Consider the following 21,803-nt stretch of genomic DNA (forward strand, 5'->3'; position numbering starts at 1 on the left):
TATCCAAACTCTAAGAGCGAAAGATAAGCAGAAGGAAATATGCTTTGTTTCTCTGTCAGAGATTGGAGTTGGTCTTGCCTATAGCAAATAACAATGAAAAAAAAATACCAACTAGCTTTGAAATGTTGAGTAATTATGTATTTTGTCTTTTTAGCTATCATAAAAGAATATTGGGAGTTTTAATGTAAAGATTTATTTCTTTATATACACCAAAAAATAAGAATAAATCATTTCTATTATGGTTGATTTGGGGACCTAAGAGTTATTTTAGTACTATTTAAAAAAAAAAAAAAACTGATGGATGCCTTTTATGGCCCAAGTTAAATAATATTATGTGTTTCAGACAATAAAAGCTAATTTATTGAGGAGTGGGGGTGAGTTGCTTCCACCACTCACTGAGACTAACATAATGCTAGTTTATTGGACTGATGGTCTGTGATAACGTTTCATAAACGAGTTCTGTGTGAGACCAGGAAGAGTCTTTGGATTTGTTTGGGGAACTAAGCTGTCTTCTAGGTTTTGCCACTGCATTCCCCTGTAATATGTTCTTCACCTAGGGCATGGAAATGAGACGCGCTCATGTCCTGGTTTGTCTCTGGCGTTCTGCCAAACTATTAAAACGGTCTCTGCTTTCACCTTTTACATCTGTCCTGTTTGGATGATGCACTGTATGGTCATCTTGGCTGTAAGGATGGGATCCATGGCTTCTGTTTTGTTGATGTTTAATCTTCAAAACACATCAGGCCACTTCCATCTTACACTGGCAGGCATATGTAAAGCCCAGCTTTTCACAAGGATGATGTATAGTAATACAAAGTGATTTTTTCAGGGAAGTAAATTATGTGTTCTGTTAGGAAGCTTTCATTCCCTTGGGAAGTGTTCATTTGATTGGACCTGTTCATAGACTGGGAGACACGGTTTTGCCTGAATGCATTGACCAAGTTATCTGAGAACAAACAGTAACGAGCAGGAGAGGTGAGCTAGAGCACAGACATGGGTCTGCTTTGTGTCAGGAAGCAAGCAGGATCACCAGTGACTGGAGCATCTGTACCGCGACTCCTGAACCTGGCAGACCTTTAATTAGTGCCTTCAGAGAGAGACTAGTAACATGGAATGGCAACCTGTGGCTTCAGTGGCCTGACTTGAAAAGATTAATTAATCTAATTTCTTTTTTAGAATTTGCAGTTGGAAGACCCAGGGACTGAAGCAGTTAGCAGAGGGGCAAAGCTCGGGACTGAAAAATTGCCCGTTGAACTCAAAACCGTAGAGAGGCCTGAGGAAGTAGAAACACGGTTCCTTCTCGCATTGACCTAGAGTCTAGATCGGACAGACAGCTTGTGACATTTGACAGCATTTTTCTTGGGAGAGCACTCTGAATAGCATAGGTGGAGAGAAAACCATTCACTTTTTGTTCTAAAAGGAGAATTTCTTTCTTGCTTTTACTAAAAACAATAAAATTCTATTTCTGTAGAAACCCAGGTGCTAAAGAAGCATAGTAAGAGGTAATTTGCAATCTAGAAATAATCACATAGTCTGCAAATGCTAACAAGAAGATTAGCCATTTTCATTCTCTGTAATACTGCAGAATTCCTTATAGTAGTTCCTACCTAATTCTTTTTTTCACAGATAAATAATTGAAACCATTCCTTTGATACTCTGTGTGGAATTCTGTGTGAATTCCTGAGTTACTGTCCTTCATACACAGAAGGAAAGTGTGGTTTTGGGTTACTTAGTTACAGATCTTTCAGCTGTTACTTGTATCTAAAGAGTTTCCAGGAAGGGTGAGTAATTATTATTATAAAGATACTTTGGATACATACCATTGATTTCATTTTATAAAAACTGGGAAATAGTCCTTACAATTGAACCTCGTCTAGAGATTCCTTTGAGTTGGAGAAATAGCATTAGGGATGGTAGGTGGTTTCCAGTTTATAGCTGTGTGCATGGTGAGAGGGCTGTGGTATCATTCCTGTCCCTAAGACCATGCCTTCTACATGCTGGTTGTGAGTGAGGATGTCAGCTAAGGATGCATAGCGCTAGTAGTGTGGGAAAAGCACTTCTCTGTTAGCCTTGGACCAGGAGCCGAAGTGACCCATGGTTTCAGCTGGGGGAAAACATTTTTAATTCTGTGTTCCCTGTGTGTACTCTTAACCTACTGCAGAACTGAGTGCTTGCCTTTCTGGCATGCGCTGCAGCAGAGGACAGCAGAGAGGTTAACAGTGACGTTACCCTCCGTCCACCAAAGTTAGCTTCTTAGAAGAAGATTAAAAGCAACAAAAAATTGGTTTTTCTCCTTTAAAATTTTATTGCAGATATAAAATACATGTTTTTGTTAGAAACGTGGATAATGAGGTATCAACTCCTAAATATGTACTTTCTGTGCCTGCACTCTTAGGTATACACAATGCGTTAATTATCAATGCATTTCATACCATCATTACTTCGTCCCAGCATTACTCTTTTAACCACCAGCATGGAATTTATTGTGGTATGGACATTCAGGAAATGAGACATTTAGTTTAGCATTTGGTAAATCTTGAATTAGAACCTTTTTTATTTTTTATTTTGGGGGGAATGGGGCATGGGAGAAGCTGTCCACATTAACTTGAACATGGCTGATTCAGAGTTTGGGATATGTGAATTCTGGGATGGTGATAAGGGATGGTAGATTGCATGGGTTGAGAGCCTGGATGGTGACATTTGTGCTCTCTGGGTTGACATCCTGGTTACTGTCTGTAACTCTTGACCTGGGGTGAGGCACTTAACTACGTTTATTTACATCTGACTAGGATATAACGCGTCCTACCTCTGCCAGCCTCCTGCCTCTGCCAGGTAGGCTGCTTTTGGATGGAAAGGTCAGGGCTATGCAGTGCCAAGTGTGGGGCCTGCCCCCTGGAACGAGACTGACGGGAGATTGGTGTCCTCTTGGTGCTCTGGGTCTCTGCTTCCTGGCTGGGGATGCCTTGTGTGTCCTTGATGCGGGCTGTGTGCTTGTTAGTGTGCTACCTGGCTGCACGATGATGTCTGCAGTGAAGTAACTTTTCACTGGGGAAAAATTGCTGCCTAAGTTTTCAGAACACTTCAGTCGTGATTTGGCACAGTGCCTGCATTAACTACAGGTGAACCTTGTGGCTGTTAGGACAAAGAAATCTTGCTTACCTTGCCAAGCCTTCACGGTGTAGTGTTGTGTGACTTTAAGTAATGAAACACATTCCTTTTTAAAATACTTTAAAATTCAGTCCCCCTGCCCCCGGAAGTTTAAATACGTGAAACCAAAGTAATAACATTTGTTGGGTAGCGTTATGTTCTGGTTTGAAGTTTCTATACGATTGTCTTTCAGCATAGATCAGTGGGGGTTAGTCCCTCATATAACTGGATATTTTTTTCTGTAGTTCCTTCTCTTGGTTTGAGCCTATAGAAAGGGCAGTGTCTCCCAGGTGGAGCCTTGTGACTTGTGTGCAGTGCTGGGTAGTGAAGGGAGTGAAGGGAGCACCTGCAGTTCTGTGTGGACCTGAGGCACTTGGTTACGTGAGGGGGTGGATGCACCGCGGAGACAGCTCCTTCCCAGCAGCCGGCCCTCTGCAGGTGTCGCTGCTCTGCTCTCGCACAGTGGCGCTGAGAGGTGAACTGTGTGCACGCTGACAGGCAAGGAAGGAGTGGCGCCTCGCACTGAGCCAGTGCTGCTTTCCGCAGGCCATCCCTTTGTCCTCCTTTGTTTACAATGAAAGCCATCCTCTGGGCTTACTCTGAAGGACTAACTGTCCTTATTGTATGTAAATTTAAAGTTTATGATTTTATTTAGTCCTTTAAGAAGCATGCCAGATAGGGTTGGTGTTGGACATCTGTGCCATCCACCCCCAGTTGTGGACTGTGATGTGGAAAGTTGTCTTTACACCACCACACCCTCTGTGCGTGATGTGGGTGTGTGTGTGTCATGGGTGGAGTGGCGTGTGCCCAGTGGGAACCCTCTGTGCGTGATGTGGGTGTGGGTGTGTGTCATGGGTGGAGTGGCGTGTGCCCAGTGGGAACCCTCTGTGCGTGATGTGGGTGTGTGTGTGTCATGGGTGGAGTGGCGTGTGCCCAGTGGGAATCCTCTATGCGTGATGTGGGTGTGTGTCATGGGTGGAGTGGCGTGTGCCCAGTGGGAACCCTCTGTGCGTGATGTGGGGGTGTGTGTCATGGGTGGAGTGGCGTGTGCCCAGTGGGAACCCTCTGTGCGTGATGTGGGTGTGTGTCATGGGTGGAGTGGTGTGTGCCCAGTGGGAATCCAGGCGGCGCTTTCCCGGGAAACAGTTGCAGAGCCTCTTCCTGGCCTCGGTTACCCTTCTGCTCAGCGGCCTCTGCAGGCCTGGCTCTGGGCAGCCTGGGACACTGGGATTGCAGCTGTCCAAGGCTCAAGATTTCTGCGAAGCTGGATATTTCAATTTCTCTCAATTTAATTGGATTCTAGAACTTTCAGTTATCATTGAAACGGTTGTGTTTAATTATATATATTTGTGAAATATTTATCTAAAATAATGTTTATTAAACTTATCCTTGTGTGAAAATTTTTAATACAGAGAATCCAGGTGTTCTAATTTTCTTTTTCAGCGAGCTTAAGAAAGTTTGAAACAATCTGATATTTGCAGAGATTGGTGGAAGAGTAATGGTAAAATTGGGTCAATCAAATGATTTCCCACAACTGGAAATTTGTATATATGGATGTTTTAAAAGTTACTTGAATTATTTACATGTTTAATGAAAAAGCTCTTAGAAATGCTTTACCAGGTTCCTTTTACATTTGAAATCCTTAAGTTGAATGAATGAAGGTTTCAGTGGTCTGATTAATGGAGTTTCTAGAAAACACAGGAGATCATCCAGAAATTCATTTTATTTTGATGCTGGTAAAAAAAAAATTGGATAAGCTGGAGATGTACTTTGAAGTGCACAGGCAGACTTTCGATTTGGAACTTGAGGTGCTGGGAGAGGGTGGGGGGTGTGTGGTAGAGGCTGTGACCACCAACACGATGTTGTCTCCCTTGTGCTGGGGCTGCACAAAGTCTGCTTCTGGAGCCCAGGGTGTTCTGGGCGGTAATCTTTAAAGGGAGAAAATCAAATGGTCATCAAAGACATACCCAAGTAGGAGGTTATTTTCCTGGTGTTTGTCAGCTACAGAGGCTCAAAAAGACATACATTAAAAAAAGTGGTTGATGGACTGTATTAAAATCTTGGCTCACAGAAAGTTGGAGAGTGATTCTTTGTTTCACTGAAGGAGTTATACGTAGCAGGACACCTAATAAAGACAATATTTAAAATTTGGATCATAATGTTTTAAACTTTAAGAGCAAACGTTCTTGCATAAGTATTTGAACGTTTTTGTTTATTGCAAACCACATGGAATGGGATTGGTTAGTGTGTGTGTGTGTGTGTGTGTGTATGTGTGTGTGTGGTATTCTCTAGAATATTTGAAAAAGAACATTCAAACTGTTGTCTGAGGTATCTTTTTTGATACTTGTGAGGACTGCAATGGCTTTCAGAAGTTCCACTCCAATCTTATTTTTGCTAACTTTTAAATGTTTTCCAAGCTTCTTTAAATAAAAGACATGTGGTACATGCTACACTGATATTTCCCCTTAAAGAAATAATGACTTTGTTGAACTTTATGCTCTGTGTCTGTTCATTACACTTACCTTGTGGGCATTTTGAGAAAAATTAAAGCTATTTGAATGTGGTCTTTTTTCCTCTGTGTTTTAAAGACTTTTTCTGCTTGCCGTGGCTTTGGTTTACAAAGTTAAAACAGGACTTTGAGGAAAATGTCAGGTCCTTTGGCCGCCCTCAGGCTTTGCTGCTGCCGGCTCCCACCTGTCCTGTCTCACTGGAAACCCTTCTGAAAGCTCAGTTTGTCCGCTTGGTCCACGTCACTGTTGTGTTTATCTGATGCCACAGAATTTCCTGTTTGAAAATGAAGCATGCCTCTGTCACTGTGCTTTGTCACTGTGTTGCACCTGAACTTGGTTATTTTGAGGGGCACACACCATACTGCTTTATGACAGGACCCTGACTCAAGAGTGGAGCTGGAAGGGTCTACGTATGTTTGTTCACACTGAAAATGAGGAGCAGCTTTGATTAACATAGTAGGGTGGACTTTGGTGTTAGCACAAATTATCTGAGATTTCAGAGGCCGTCCCTGGCAGGATTTTTGCAGAGTACCTGCTTGTGTGCTGAGTGCCCCTAATAACCAGGGTATGAGGGGGCATTGGGCACGTTAACTTAAAACTGTTTTCTTTTTTAGGTCCACAACTCCCAGGCCTGTTGCAGATCTCCAACTCCTGCTTTGTGTGACCCCCCAGCATGCTCTCTGCCGGTGGCATCACAGCCACCACAGCATCTTTCTGAAGCCGGGAGAGGGCCTGTAGGGGTAAGGAGAATCCCGTTTTTAAAAGCTGTCAGTATTTTATATCCCACAGGGTATAAAATAGGAATATTACCTCCCTCCCCAGAGCCCCTTTCAAGATGTGCTGTATCATCGTGTGTTTTTAAAGGAGTAACAAGTACATGCACAGAGGAAGCAAAATACGGGACTTCCTTACCCCTCTAGGACGGTCCAGGAGGGAGTGGGGTTCCGGGGAAGCGTATCTGGCACCAGCAGAGAGCATGCTGGGCTGCTGCAAGGAGCAGGAGCTGGCAATCAGCAGCGAGTATGGATGTTGGCACCTGAAATGGGGGAGCAGGGGGTAAGTTCGAGTCCTAGTGTGGAATGTGCATTTCCCAGGCTCGTTGGGACCCATGGCCCACAAATCTAACCTGTTTTGGGTTCTGTTTTCTCAGGTGACATTTTGTAGAGTGTTACTCAGAAATAGGCTTTTCTGTAATGCTGGTTCTAGAATAAATACTTTCAAAGGCTTGGGTTGAGGTATGGCTCCACTTTCCCCTGTGGTAGCCATAATTCCTGCGTTCCCTGGTGGTGTCATGGATGTGTGAGGTGCAGCAGGAAGAGTGACCATAGTGTTCTGTCTGCAGAACCCAAAGCCCTTTGGGGGCGGTCCCTGCAGGCTGTTCCTGTGAGTGTAGCTTCCTTTTTATGAAAGCTGTGTGTGCATTTGTCTTCCTTTTCCTTCCTTTTGGAGGATTTAATGGTAACATCCTCTGCAAGACAAGTGTTTATTGTTCTTGGTATCTAAGACTGCTGTTAATCACTAAGTGCAGTCTGATAGTGGGGCTCAAATTTGTTCTGAATTAGAAAATAATACAAGGGAATGAAGAGATAGCCACCATGCACACACAATTTAGGATACTGTCAGCATTTGATGAATTGTCCAGTTGCAGTGTGCAATATGAATATCTTGGGATTAAGATAAGGGAGTGCTCCAAATGGGCTGTAGCATGTGAGGGAGTTTTGTGAAGGCTGGCACATTTATAGGGACTGGGTAAGGTTTTGACATGGTACAGTTAGGGGTAGGCAGAGTAGAAGGGCCTTCCAGATGTACTTGTCAGTTTGTCCCTGTCAGCAGTATAGGCAGTGCACCTGGCGAGACGGGGAGCTGTGAGAAGGTCGCCCACAGGATGTAGGTGAGTGGGCCTCTGAGGCACAGGTGGGGAGGTAGATGGTGCAGATCCTAAGGCTAGACAAGTTAGGACTGTATGTGGTGGCAGTGGAAAGCTTTTGCAGGCCTTTTAATTCCAGGCAAGTTGACATGTGGGCCACTACTTAGGAACAATCACTGGCAGCAGCCTGAGTTTAGAATGGGGAAGGTTCAGTTGGGGGCTTAGGACTATCATCCTGTATAGGGTGAAGAGGTCCGAGACGAGAGATGGGATACTAATGCTTGCAACAAAGTCAAGGGGAGAAGGAGTCACGGCAGTAACATGGTGTTTATACAGTTGTCTGAGTAATGACTCGGGAATTAGACCAGAAAGCCGGTTCTTGAAATAATAGGCGCCACAATGGAAGGTAGAACCTAATGTACTGAATAAAAGTCTAATATTAACTCCTGGAGAGAGCTGTTGACATTAAGGGACAAATTACTAGAGTTTCAACTTCCTACTTTTAAGCTTTAGCCTTTCCTGTTTTGTTTCCAAATGTATCTAAGAAATGGTTTTTTTTCTTTTTGGCTGATATTTTCTTGCTCTAATCAATGTGATGTCATTGTTAGACTTTTGTATTTATCATAGTACTCTCTAAATATGATTTTTGCTGAATGGCTTTTAAGTTTTGCCCATAATAATACTGATTTCAGTAAATTTTTATATTAGCATAGTGAAACCAGTATTTATTTTTTAGCAGTAAAAGTATCTACATCCACTGATGATTCAGATAATTCATGATTGTTGGAGCACTCAGGCACCCTCCTGTGCGTTGGAGAAGGTTCTGTAGTAAGATGATGAATCTCTTAGTCAAGAGAATGCTGCATGAGCCTCACAGTATTGATTGTTCTTTAATGCTGCTTGTGTTGCCAAAGTCATTCCTGCTGGATCTGAATTGGATCCGTTTGGTAAAGCTCCCTCCCCATGTGTGGAGCACTCGTAAATTCTGCAGGCCCACGGACCCAGTGCAGTGCAGTGAGAGAGCTGCTGGGAGAAAACATTGATTACTGGGCTGCAGACAATAACATTAACCTTTTCTTGCCATGATGCACCAGATGTCTTCCCTAATAGACTGTTTTTGTTAATTTAGTTTCTATAGGACAACATTGATTGTATCATAATTTAACTTTACATAGTCAGGTGTATGTGATCTGTGTTTCTATATTAAAATGGTGCTGTATGCTGGTAAGATTTAATTTTACAATTTTTAACTTGCCTGTTCATATGTGTATTTGCTAGAAAGCCAACATTTTTGCTTGTTGTGCCTGTTAGCTTGGACACTGTCTAGCAAAAAATACTGTGTTCACTTGCTGGGGGTGGGGAGAGAGGGGGCGGTAAGAGGCAGAGATGATACTGCCCAGACCCTCCCTAGACTGATCAGAGCTGACCCCACCCCACATGATTTACGCAGAAACCACAAGGCCACATGTCAGAGGCTCAAGCCAGTGCAGAGAGGTGCAGCCATTTCAGAGGCCTCCCGATGGACGTTTAGTCCCATCACCCGGGAAGTGGCTCTACAGGTCAGGGCTCTTGTCCTCTTCCTTATTGGGTGACCAAGAGCTAGTTAATATACAGGCATTTGGTTATTTAGTGTTCTAATTTTATTGGCCATATCTTTTTTTTTTTTTTAGGGATTTTTTTTTTATTTGAAAAGCAGAGCTACAGACAGGGAAGGAGGAAGGGGGAAAGAGACAGAGAGAGAGGGAGGGAGGTAGGGCGGGAGAGGTCTTCCACCTGCTGGGTCACTCCCCACAATGGCCGAAGCTGCGCCCATCTGGAGCCAAGAGCTTCCTCCAGGTCTCCCACGTGGGTGCAGGGGCTCAAAGGCTTGGGGCATCTTCTGCTGCTTTCCCAGGCCACAGCAGAGAGCTGGATCTGAAGTGGAGCAGCCGGAACTCGAACCGTTGCGTATATGGGATGCTAGCACTGCAGGCAGTGGCTTCTTTACCCTCTATGCCACAGTGCAGGCCCCTGGCCATGTTGTTTTGTACGTTTATGACCTCTGTCGAGTGGCTAACACACATACATAATTAAGACAGTGCTGTAAATGTGGTTTGAACTATTTTGTTTCAGCCCCCCCCCCTTCTTCTATTAGTTTTTTTTTTTTTTTTTTTTTGATGCATTTCTCTTTAGGATACTTAACATGTAACAAACATACATTAAACCTAACACAGGAGCCTTGATTTAAACAAATTCTTGTTTTAGGAAATTTATTGTTCTTTCTAGACTATATATATATATATATATATATATATATATATATATATATATATATGGTTTATTTGTTTGAAAGGCAGAGTTCCAGAAAGAGAGGGAAAGGAGGGGAGAGAGAGAAGAAAGAGAGAAAGAGAGGTCAGTCTTTCATCTACTGGTTCATTCTTCAAATGGCTGCAACGGCCGAGGCTGGGCCAGGCTGAAGCCAAGAGCTTCATCAGAGTCTGTCATGTGTAACAGGGATCAAACATTTGGGCCATCTTCCACTGCTTTTCCCAGGCTATTATCAGGAAGCTGGATAGGAAGTAGGGCAGGGAGTGTGGGGAGCAATCCGGACTGGACTAAGTTACTGGAATTAAGACTTATTCTATGCATCTGCTCTCCCACAATATGGCGCTGGGAGAGAAGTAAACAGCTTCCGCACAGCTGCCTCCAGTTCAACCAATAAACTGTAGGACTTGCTCCTGATTGGAGAGCAGCGTACTCGGCGTGTGGGCAGCCGAGTTAGGATTGGCGGAGGAGGACTATAAAGGAGGAGAGAGACGGCATGCACCAGGAACATCTAAGGGGAACATCTAAGGGAACCTGTGCAGCCCCCGAGAGAGCCGGCCGGCGGTGTGCCGCTCCCCTGCGGAAGTGGGGAATGTGGCCAGGGGGAACTGCCCTTCCACGGAGGTGGAAGGGATAGTAGCCAACCCGGGAAGAACCAGCAGCAAACCCGGGAAGGGCCGAGCAGACGAAAGAACAGCGCAGGGTCCTGTGTCGTTCCTCCACGAAGAGGGGGAGCGACAGGGAGGATACAAACCAGCATGCAAGCGAGACTTTACCCACTTTGCCACAATGCTGGCCCCTCTAGACATTTTTTTTTAAAGATTTTATTTATTTATTTGAGAGAGGGAGAGACAGAATGATCTTCCATCCACTGGTTCACTCCCCAAATGGCTGCAACGGCTGGAGCTGGGCTGATGGAAGCCAGGAGCCAGGACTTTGTCCCAGGTCTCCCAAGTGGGTGCAGGAGCCCAGTCACTTGGGCCATCTTACACTGCTTTCCCAGGAGCATTAGCAGGGAGCTGGATCAGAAGAGGAGCAGCCAGGACTGAAACCGGCACCCATATGGAGTGCTGACGCTGAATTTGGAGGCTTAGTCCACTATGCCTCAATGCTGGCCCCTAGACATCCTTAATCTGAGGTTCATAGGCCTGTGGTTGGGCTCTTTGAGTTTGGGAGGGTTTGTGAACTTTTTTTTTCCTAAGATATATTTACTTATTTGAAAGACTTAGAGTTACAGAGAGAGGGAGGCAGAGAAAGAGAAATCTTCCATCTGCTGGTTCACTGCCCAAATGGCTACAATGGTCAAGCCTGGACCAGACTGAAGCCAGGAGCAGGAAGCTTCATCTGGGTCTCGCACGTGGGTGTAGGGGCCCAAGGACTTGGGCCATCTTCTGTTTCTTTCCCAGGTGCATTAGCAAGGAGCTGGATTGGATGTGGAGCAGCTGGAACTTGAACCAGCAGCCATATAGGATGCTGGTGTTGCAAGGGGTGGTTTAACCTGCTGGGCCACAGCACCGGCCCCTGTGAGCTTTTTGAAATTTCTTGCAAAGTTTTACATGTATGTGCATTTTTCTGGAAAGAGGATCAATGATATCTGACCACATTCTGAAGGTGCTGAAAATAATCTAAAGGTTAAGACTAGGCACGCAGCTCTGACAAGGCTCTGCCGTGGGTCGTTTAGAACCAGTTGCTGGGTGAGGAGGTAAAACAATAGTGAGGATTTACTTTGTGCCCAGGCACTTTGCCATTCTTTTCACACAGTTTAACCTACTTACTTTTCACAACTGTTTGTGATGCTGATTTCCTTTGCAGACAAGAAAACTTTAAGTTCGTATTTGCACTAAAATCTTGCTGTGAGTGAGTGAGTGGCCTGCCTTTTAAATCTGGAGAACTCACCCCAGCCTGGTTATCCTGGTGCCGTCACGACCGATCTCATTCTGCGGGTTCATCCTTGCAGGGACCTCATGTTTTGCTCTCACTCTACAGGAGTGGTCAGCCAGCCTGCAGTTTGTTCATGTGGTAGAGTAGATGGCTTTTGCAATTGACACACACACAGGCTGGCTTTTTTCAGGGTCTGAATCAGTGGGCAGCAGTGTGAGTAGAAGGACCTGAGAACCCTTTTAAGTATCAGTAAATTTTGTTTTCCTGTTAACAGTGGTGGTGAACCATTACTGTTCCCTTTCCATCTGTCTTAACAGCATCTGTATGGATCTGAAAAGCAAATCGCTGCTTTGCATTGTGTGGGTGTGACTGTGTATGTATGTGTATGCACGTCAAGTAAAACTTTTCATTTAAGAATTTGGGCTTTGTACTTCCCTTGGGAAGATCCACTTCACCAGTCTGGACACACCTGCTAAGTTACACAAGATAGAAAGGTGTTTGCACAGCAGCAGAGACTGACTGTACAAGTTCCCTGCCTGCTGAGGGACTTGTTTTGGCCGGAAGCCATACCTCCTATGACTTAGTTTGGAGTCTTTGTACTGCTCCATGAAGCCTTCCTTGAGCTCTGAGAGATTTTCTTGATGCTGTCTGTGTTATACTGTATACCATTTACTCCTTTATGGACAAAGGGTGCTTTGAGTAATACCTAGTTTAAACTTCTGTGGCCATTTGTCAACGCAGTGTTAAAACTATATTTTTTGGTAGCATAAGTCATTTATTAGGTATTTCCAACACAATTATTTTTCATACTTGAGACTCGGGTACCATTTAATAATTAAAATTAAAATGTTATTTGGAAGTGCCACTGTTTGTATTTCTTACCTACTTGTTCAGAACTCCAGCCTGGTTGTTTGGTTAGCTTTGCAGGAGTTCCTGAGGCGCCCAGCCTTTTCATTTTAACTGTGCCTTCCCTGATTGACATTAGTATACCGAACATATCCATAGAGAGACATCATCAGAGATACCACTTTTTGTATTTTGATTGTGGTGAAATGTGTTAAAATAACCAAATTTTCAGAAGAACTGCTAATATTGAGATTAATCCTGCTAACCTGAATGAAAGCTGGTCAATAGCTATTGAATTTTAATGGTAAAAAATTATAAAGATTCTTAAAGCTCTCAACTGACTTACAGTGCAAAGGGCAACCCATAAGAGCATTAGAGAACAGGTGCTCTTCTCACAGAGTGATTCGCTGTGCTGGGAGCAGTTGTCTTCATACCTTGCCTTCCCACAAAGGCAAAGTGTCAGCTGCTTTGTTCTTTTTGTTTTTTTCTTTCTTTCTTTTTTTTTTTTTTTTTTAATTTTCGGGGTCCAAAGCCTTGGGCCATTCTCTACTACTTGGGCCATCCTCTACTGCCTTCCCAGGCCATAGCAGAAAGCTGGATCAGAAATGGAGCAACCGGGACGAGCACCTGTGTGCCAGCACCACAGGTGGCGGCTTTACCCGCTGTGCCACAGCGACCACAGCACTGGCTCCAGCTGCTTTGTTCTTAAGGCTGTCTTTCCATCATATTCATCTCCCTTTTTTCCAAAAGAGAGCATTAATTAAGGCACATTTTCTGAACACAGCTTTCTATTATTGTGTGCTTTTATGACTGCCTTTATGATATCAGCAAGATTTTTGTTACCGTGAGTGCATGTTCAGTTCAATGATCCTTTGCCTGTTTTTTGAGCTTTCTCTTCTTTCAGGGTTGGTGTCTTGTCCTTTATTACTTAAGAGGCATTGTTAGGCGTTTTAGCCCTGCCACTGTGAAATCTGTCATACTGTTTGAGTGAAAGAAACAACAACATGGAGTTTCTGTCCTTCACAAGTTGTCTGGGACATTCAACCCATGGCAGTAGGCTGGTAGCTTTGTGCAGTCCCTTGCTGTAGGATGCCATGGTGACAGTATCTCTTATCAGCATCAGTGACTTCAGTGCAGGCAGACATGACGCTCCTTCCCCGAGTCAGGCCTTCTTCATAGTCTGTAGACAGTGTCATGCACTGTGCCTTTCTCTCTCTTTTTTTTTTTTAATATTTATTTATTTATTTCAAAGTCAGAGTTACACAGAGAGAGGAGAGGCAGAGAGAGAGAGAGAGAGAGAGAGAGGTCATCCATCCACTGGTTCACTCCCCAGATGGCTGCAACGGCCGGAGCTGAGCCTATCTGAAGCCAGGAGCCAGGGGCTTCCTCCAGGTCTCCCACGTGGGTGCAGGGGCCCAAGGACTTGGGCCATCTTCCACTGCTTTCCCAGGCCATAGCAGAGAGCTGGATTGGAAGCAGCGGGTCTTGAACCGGCGCCCATATGGGATGCCAGCGCTTCAGGCCAGGGCGTTGACCCGCTGAGCCACAGTGCCGGCCCCATGCACTGTGCCTTTTTCAACGAGTGTATATTCCTCCTTCCCCTAAAATGTATTCTCTAAATGGAAATCTGAGACTGGAAGACCTGAGATTTTCAATCTGTAAGTAGTTTTTGTGTCCTTTTAAAGGAACTAGCAGCCTGTTTTCACGAAACAGCCTGTCCAAAAAGGGACAGAAGTTTGTCTGTTTCCATCATTTTAGCAGATTGAGTTACCCACCCCCTACCAGCCCCATCCTTACCTTTTCTCTCTGAGCCCTGTTGAAATTCCTAGGATGGGGGCCGGCGCCGGGGCTCAACAGGCTAATCCTCCGCCTAGTGGTGCCGGCACAGCGGGTTCTAGTCCCGTAGTCCCAGTCAGGGCGCCGGATTCTGTCCCAGTTGCCCCTCTTCCATGCCAGTTCTACTATGGCCTGGGAGTGCAGTGGAGTATGGCCCAAGTGCTTGGGCCCTGCACCCCATGGGAGACCAGGATAAGCACCTGGCTCCTGCCTTTGGATCAGCGTGGTGCGCCAGCCACGGCGGCCATTGGAGGGTGAACCAACGGCAAAGGAAGACCTTTCTCTCTGTCTCTCTCTCTCTCTCACTGTCCACTCTGTTAAAAAAAAAAAAAAAAAAGAAATTCCTAGGATAGTAGAAGAAAGAAATATTTGTCAACTTGATTAAAAGTTGATGGTAAAAGCAGTCAAAATGTTTGTGAACAGAAGAGATCGAAATGGCTTAAATGTCTTTCTGGAATATCCCAAATATTTATCTCTTGATAATTTTTATACAAGTGAAGTGTGTTAATACTCATCCTACCTGGTGGTAAATATCAGTTATAGTTTCCTCTGTTTCAATTAATTTTCTGGAATGTAGGTTAGATTTTTTTAAAGATTTATTTATTTATTTGAAAGGCAGAGGCAGAGAGAGACAGAGACAGAGAGAGAGAGAGAGAGAGAGAGAGAGAGAGGTCTTCCATCCACTGGTTCACTCTCCAGATGGCCACAATGGCTGAGCTACACTGATCCTAAGCCAGGAGTCAGGAGCTTCTTTTGGGTCTCCCACTAGGGTGCAGGGCCCTAGCACTTGGGCCATCTTCTGCTGCTTTCCCAGGCCACAGCAGAAAGCTGGATCAGAAGAGGAGCAGCCGGACTCTAACCTGCGCCCATATGGGATGCTGATGCCGCAGGCTGAGGCTTAGCCCACTATGCCACAGCGTGAGCCCCACTTTTTTGTTTGTTTGTTTTAAGATTTATTTATTTATTTATTTGAAAGTCAAGTTACAGATAGAGAGGGATAGAGAGAGAGAGAGAGAGAGAGAGAGAGAGAGAGAGAGAGAAAGATCGATCTTCCATCTGCTGCTTGACTCCCCAGGTGGCCACAACATCCAGGGCTGGACCAAGCTGAAGCCAGGAGCCAGGAGCTTCATCTGGGTTTCCTAAATGGGTGGCAGAAGCCCAAGCACTTGGGCCATCTGCTGCTGTTTTCCCCAAGCCATTAGCAGGGAGCTGGATCAGAAGCAGAGCAGCTGGGACATGAACCAGTGCTCATATAGAATTCTGGTGCCACGGACAATGGCTTTACCTGCTATGCCACAACACCGGCCCCACTTTACATTTCTGATTTCAACTGTACTACATTTCACTAAGCTGGGAAATGCAGAGTACTGGCTTTGTGTATAAAATGTAAGAGTTGGTATTTGATGCTTAAAAAAATATTTCCTGCTGCCAGTAATATAAGATCAACCTACTTTATCACTTTCTTTTAGTGATATATTTAAATTAGATGGGAAGGAATTTATTTCCCTGTTTTTTTAAAGGGCAGTAGATTTTACTTGCTGAAATTATTTAGAGACAGACGATGTGAAAAAGAAAATGTGTGGCAAACATGTGATAGGATTCCTGGGACAGTTCCACCCTGATTCATGAAGACTGCAAACACTCTCTGTTGTGTGTGGTGGAGGGAGGGCAGGCACTCTTCTTGATCTTTAAGGGGCAAGTGTTAGCCTGGTAAGTTACGATGCCCAGGTCCCAATTTAGAATACTTGGATTTGATTCCCGGCTTTGGCTTCTGACCGTACCTTCCTGGGAGGAAGTGGTGATAGTTCAGTAATTGGGTTCCTGCCACTGACATGGGAGACCCTCACTGAGTTGCTGATTCCAGACTTTGGCACCAGCTCTGAGCTGTTACTGGCATGTTACTACCACCCGCCAGTCCGCAGTAAATGAATGAAAAATTAATGTTGGAAAAAACCTTCAATTCCAAGTTTCACAGATTTTCTGGAGCCATTAGAACTCCAGGTATTAGAACTCTACAATTTAGCATATAATTGAGTTGTTTTATGTAGTAACACAAGAGTTAAGAAATTGTTGTGTGGACCTCAGAATGCTTTCTCCATAATCATAAATAGGCATTCTGTCAAGTGTATAAGTGTTTTTTTTTTTTTAAGATTTATTTTATTTATTTGAAAGAGTTACACAGAGAGAGAAGGAGAAGCAGAGAGAGAGAGAGAGAGAGAGAGGCCCTCCATCCATTGGTTCACTCCCCAGATGGCTGCAACGGCCGGAGCTGCGCCGATCTGAAGCCAGGAGCCAGGAGCTTCCTCTGGGCCCCCCACATGGGTGCAGGGGCCCAAGGACCTGGGCCATCTTCTGCCGCTCTCCCAGGCCACAGCAGATTGGAAGAGGAGCAGCCAGAACAAGAACCGACGCCCATATGAGATGCCGGCGTTCCAGGCCAGGGCTTTAACCAACACTGTGCCACAGCGCCCGCCCCTTGTATAAGTGTTAATCTGAATTTGTTATATAGAGAAAAACAGAGACCCTGGCATCTGTGTTCCCGTCAGGCCTGTATCTGGACTTCTGGGGCCTGAGCCAGCCCCTTCCCTACAGAACAAGATTGAAAGCCATCTCACTCCTCCATGCAGATGCGGTGAGTTGCCCCTCTCCCCCGAGGCCTGGCTCTGTTCTCTTCCATGTCCTATCCTTTTCTGTTTACCCTTTTACTTCTGCCTTTTTTTTTTTTTTTTTTTTTTTTTTTGGACAGGCAGAGTGGACAGTGAGAGAGAGAGAGACAGAGAGAAAGGTCTTCCTTTGCCGTTGGTTCACCCTCCAATGGCCTCCGCGGCCGGCGCGCTGCGGCCGGCGCACCGCGCTGATCCGGTGGCAGGAGCCAGGAGCCAGGTGCTTTTCCTGGTCTCCCATGGGGTGCAGGGCCCAAGCACCTGGGCCATCCTCCACTGCACTCCCTGGCCACAGCAGAGAGCTGGCCTGGAAGAGGGGTAACCGGGACAGAATCCGGCGCCCCAACCGGGACTAGAACCCGGTGTGCCGGCGCCGCTAGGCGGAGGATTAGCCTAGTGAGCCGCGGCGCCGGCCAACTTCTGCCTCTTAAAACAAACATCTTGGCCTGTTTTCCATTCCGACTTTGGTCTGGTCTGGTCTGGTCTTGTCTTCCTTCCTTCCTTCCTTTGTCTTTGTCTTTGTCTGTGGGGAGCAATTGGGAGCAACTCGGACTAGACTAAGTTACTGGAATTAAGACTTATTCTATGCATCTGCTCTCCCACAATATGGCGCTGGGAGAGGAGAAAACAGCTTCTACGCAGCTGCCTCTTGCCAACTTGAGTGATGACCTCCAGGAGCTGATCCTGCTCCTGATTGGAGGAGAGCAGCGTACTCGGCGTGTGGGCAGCCGAGTTGGGATTGGTGGAAGAGGACTATAAAGGAGGAGAGAGACAACATGCACCAGGAACATCTAAGGGGAACATCTATCTGAAGGAACACCTGTGCAGCCCCCGAGAGAGCCGGCCGGCGGTGTGCCGCTCCCCCGCGGAAGTGGGGAAAAGTGGCAGGGGGAACCGCCCTTCCACGGAGGTGGAAGGGACGGTAGCCAACCCGGGAAGAACCAGCAGCAAACCCGGGGAGGGCCGAGCAGACGAAAGAACAGCGCAGGGTCCTGTGTCGTTCCTCCACGAAGACGGGGAGCGACATTTGTCTTTGTCTTTGTCTTTTTTTTGACAGGCAGAGTTAGACAGTGTGAGAGAGACAGAGAGAAAGGTCTTCCTTCCGTTGCTTCACCCCCCAAGTGGCTGCTGTGGCTGGTGCTGCACCGATCCAAAGCCAGGAGCCAGGTGCTTCCTCCTGGTCTCCCATGTGGGTGCAGGGCCCAAGGACCTGGGCCATCCTCCACTGCACTCCCGGGCCACAGCAGAGAGCTGGACTGGAAGAGGAGCAACTGGGACTAGAACCCGGGGTGCCGGCGCCGCAGGTGGAAGCCTAGTGAGCTGCAGCGCCGGCCTCTGACTTCTTATTTAAAATAATTTCAAATAGGAAAGATGAAGGAGTTGTACAAGTAACTGCTTGTATACCCTTCCGCCAGATCATGGAAGTAGTTTTAAAAAGCCCCAGGCTATCCCTGTTGAAATGATGGTATTGAGTTGAATCATGTTGGTGCCATGTCCTAGTGGTATAGTTGGGTAACGTAGTCTGTCCAAGGCTCAGTCTCCTCTTGTGAAACCCGAGTACTGACTTCGGTACTTGCGGGTCAGGCCCACAGTCAGGCCCGCAGCTCCATCATTCTTCCACTGCTTGCTGCCCAGAGGACGCTGGTGGCCGCTGGCTGCAGCAGTCCCGGGTCTGCCCTGAATCCCAGCAACTGTCGGAAGAGCACACTGGGCTTTCCTTTGTGGGGTGGAGAACTTCTGGTTTGATTCCAGGATTTCTCAAACCTGAGTACATTATGGACTTAAATGTTTTTGTGGGTCTTCCATGTTACTTAATTTCTACCTTCTTCACCATACAAAATAGGAATAATCTGTGTGCATATATCCCTAATACAGCTGTAAATGACAATTTATATATTAATTTCAAGCCACATTATGAAAGCCAATAAATTTTAAGTATCAACATTAGTGGGATGTTTTTCTTGTGCTATTACTTTATTATTACTAGCTGAGGGCCCAGACTCCTGGGAATTGGGAACCACATGGCTGTGTGGACTCCTGGGTTCCCTGTGGGGATAACAGTTCTCCTGTCGTTTTCCTCTGTCAGTGAAGTGTGGATTGGCCTGAAGTCTGTGCCCTGACCTGGCACAGGTATGCTGTTGGCATGTATGGTTTCTCTTATTTACTTACTGGCAGTGCTGTTTATTTGTCTGTATATAAGCTTCTAAGAGTCAAAATCTTGTAGCTTGACTCTGTAAAGGAGGTTGTGAAATACATAATCCAAAAAATGAGTGTGTAGGTGCATACTGAGGTGAAGTAAGAACGAGCTCTTTCCAGTCTCTCGCGTCTCTCCCACTGTGAGCCAGTGTCCCTCACACCCTCCCTCGGCTGCTTCATGCTTAGAGAGATCTGCCTCATAGGAAGAAAAATATTAAAATTTCTGGTTCATTAAGTCTGCAAATTTGAAAAGTTTTTAGGTTTTTTGAATTGGTTTAATGCTCTTGGCAAGACAGAGGCAAGGACTATGTTTTTATTCATCTTTTGGCTTACAATGCTCAGAATAGTTGCTGGCTCTGAGAGGTTAAACCATTGCATTGATACTTTGTTTCATTTACAAGATAGAAAAAAGCACATGGATTTTTTTAAAAAATCAAGTGTAAAGGGATTTTGAAATAACGTTAAAAGGGGTTGCTCAGGACCAGCAGCTGAAAGTGTGGCACGTAATACAGTCGGAGAAGGCTGGCCGATGCTGGTGTCCTTCCCCCTTCCTGAACAGGAGAGGGTGTGAGAGCAGAAGGGTGTTCCCAGGTGTTGTTCTAGAGAGTAGACAGCAGTATAGGCTGTGATTCAGTTTCTTTTCCTGAACTGGTGGAGTTCTGATGATCTTGTGTAACTCGTAAAACGTAGGCGTGTGGATTTGCCAGCTAAGAAAGCATGAGAGCGTTGCATTATGTCTTGCTTTTTAGTCATTTATGTATTTTATGTATAACCCATAATGCTGGTTTTTGGCCTTTTGAGTCTTTAATAGAAAAAAGCTTACTTTGCTTTTGTAATGGGCAAGTGGTTTTCACACCAAGACCCATGTGTCCCTGCTGTGTGGCTGTTGTCCGGGTGTGCAGCCCCTAGTCAGTGACGTTCCTTCTTGATTCCTGATTTGAGTGGGGTGTGCTGTGTACTGCCCCAGGGCCTTGGAGCAATTTAGAGTTTGGATGGAAAGGCAGGAAGACCAGGGAGCCATGGAATGCCTTTGGTGCCCTCTTACAGGAGGTGTGTGTGTGAGCTGGCCGTGGACACGATGGCTTTGGAGTCGTAATGGACCTTTATCTGAGGATTATTGGGAGGATGATTGGAAGTAGCATCTCAAGGGAGCTGAGGCAGAAATGGCTGTTGTACAGCGGTTGTACAGCCCATTGAGGGGAGTAGGACTGATGTCTGCAACAACAGAGTGAAGGTTCAATGACAGAGTTTTAGGGTAGTGTAACTGGAGTGTGGAATATTTTTACTTAAACTAGCAGTTGTTGGCTTGTTTTCAGTCTTCATTTCTTAAATTTTTTTTTAGTATTTAGGGATTTGGGAATGCTCTTGAATTAGTATTATCACTACATTTAACATTCGGCTGATTTCCCCTGAAATTTGGAATTGTTTCTGACCTTTCCAACCTCCCAGTGGTTGATACCTAGACTGCTGCTTCCTGGTTTTCCTTTTGTTATTAATGTGTCAGATTTATTAAAAAATAACCACAGATGTCCAGAGATTGGCCCAGTTACTGTTATGATTATCAATTTGCTCTTAAGAGATTGAGCAGATTTGTTAACAAACAAGCCTGGAATACAGAAAGATGCCTGATGCATTCTTAGGATTATTTAAAAGAAAAACAGCTGGCAAATGATAATTGACAGATAGATGTATTTAACCTAAAGAAGTTGAAATGCTGTGATGGTTACTGTGGTTAAATAGAGAAGACACATCCGTGAGACCAGGAGCTTTCTAGAAATGGCTGAGGGGTGACAGTTTAAGGATTGGGTGGCGGGAAAGGGCTGTGATTAAATTCCCTGATGCTGTCAGCGAGTGTAAGGCTGGAGATAACACCCTCTCCTGCGAGCTCCGGGATCAATACTCAGCCTTGATGGGCTAAATTATTAAAAAGAGCCCTTCTCACTGTGTTTCATTATCTGGGATTTGCCTCTGCTAGCGATTTGTCAGTGGCATAGGGAGATTTGTGAAGCATTTGTATTAAAATTAGTAGGCTAGTGAATCCCTTTGGATAATTCCTCTCCATTTTACAATACTCCAGAATAGATCTGTGGTTTGCTTTTACTTAAGTGGCTTTGCATGTTTTTCGAGGTACTGGTGGTGCACATAGACACTTTTTTTTCTTTGTGTTCTGTCTTTTGAACCTCTGGGCAGCTGGTCTGTACCTTACAGTGACTGTCTTAGCAACATCAGATGCGTTTGGCATTCTACAGTATATCCTTGCACATGGATTAACATACACTGAACCTTGTATTCTTTACTTATGAAGGAAATTATACAGGAAATTGGGCTTGTTTTTGTTTCTCAGCTTTTGATAGTGGGCAGAGATGGGAGTATTAGTTGGGTAGGTGGTGGTAGGGTTTTGGCCAACTGATTGAAAAGGAAAGCAGCCCATTTTGTGAGCCTGCGAGAGGGAAAAATGAGGTGACCAGTGCTGTCGTCATGAGAGCTCGGGGAGGACGAGGAGGGAGAGCTGTGGCAGGAAGCCCTTCCCCCATCCTCCAGGCTGAGGGAGCT

General features: G+C 45.3%; 1 protein-coding gene across 7 annotated transcripts in view; it reads left to right on the forward strand.

Annotated features, from left to right (window-relative positions):
• The window catches only part of RERE (arginine-glutamic acid dipeptide repeats), a 442,889-nt gene that overhangs the window by 184,643 nt on the left and 236,443 nt on the right, over window positions 1-21,803 (forward strand). For 6 of the 7 annotated variants that reach the window (XM_070079330.1, XM_051858113.2, XM_051858112.2 and 3 more), the window contains exon 4: window positions 6,272-6,397. The exons of the other annotated variant lie outside the window; for it this stretch is intronic. In XM_070079330.1, the coding sequence (XP_069935431.1) occupies window positions 6,272-6,397 (126 nt within the window). The remainder of the gene's footprint in view (window positions 1-6,271; window positions 6,398-21,803) is intronic. 7 annotated transcript variants of the gene reach the window in all.

This window comes from Oryctolagus cuniculus, chromosome 7, assembly GCF_964237555.1.
Source record: "Oryctolagus cuniculus chromosome 7, mOryCun1.1, whole genome shotgun sequence".
Lineage (NCBI taxonomy): Eukaryota > Metazoa > Chordata > Mammalia > Lagomorpha > Leporidae > Oryctolagus > Oryctolagus cuniculus.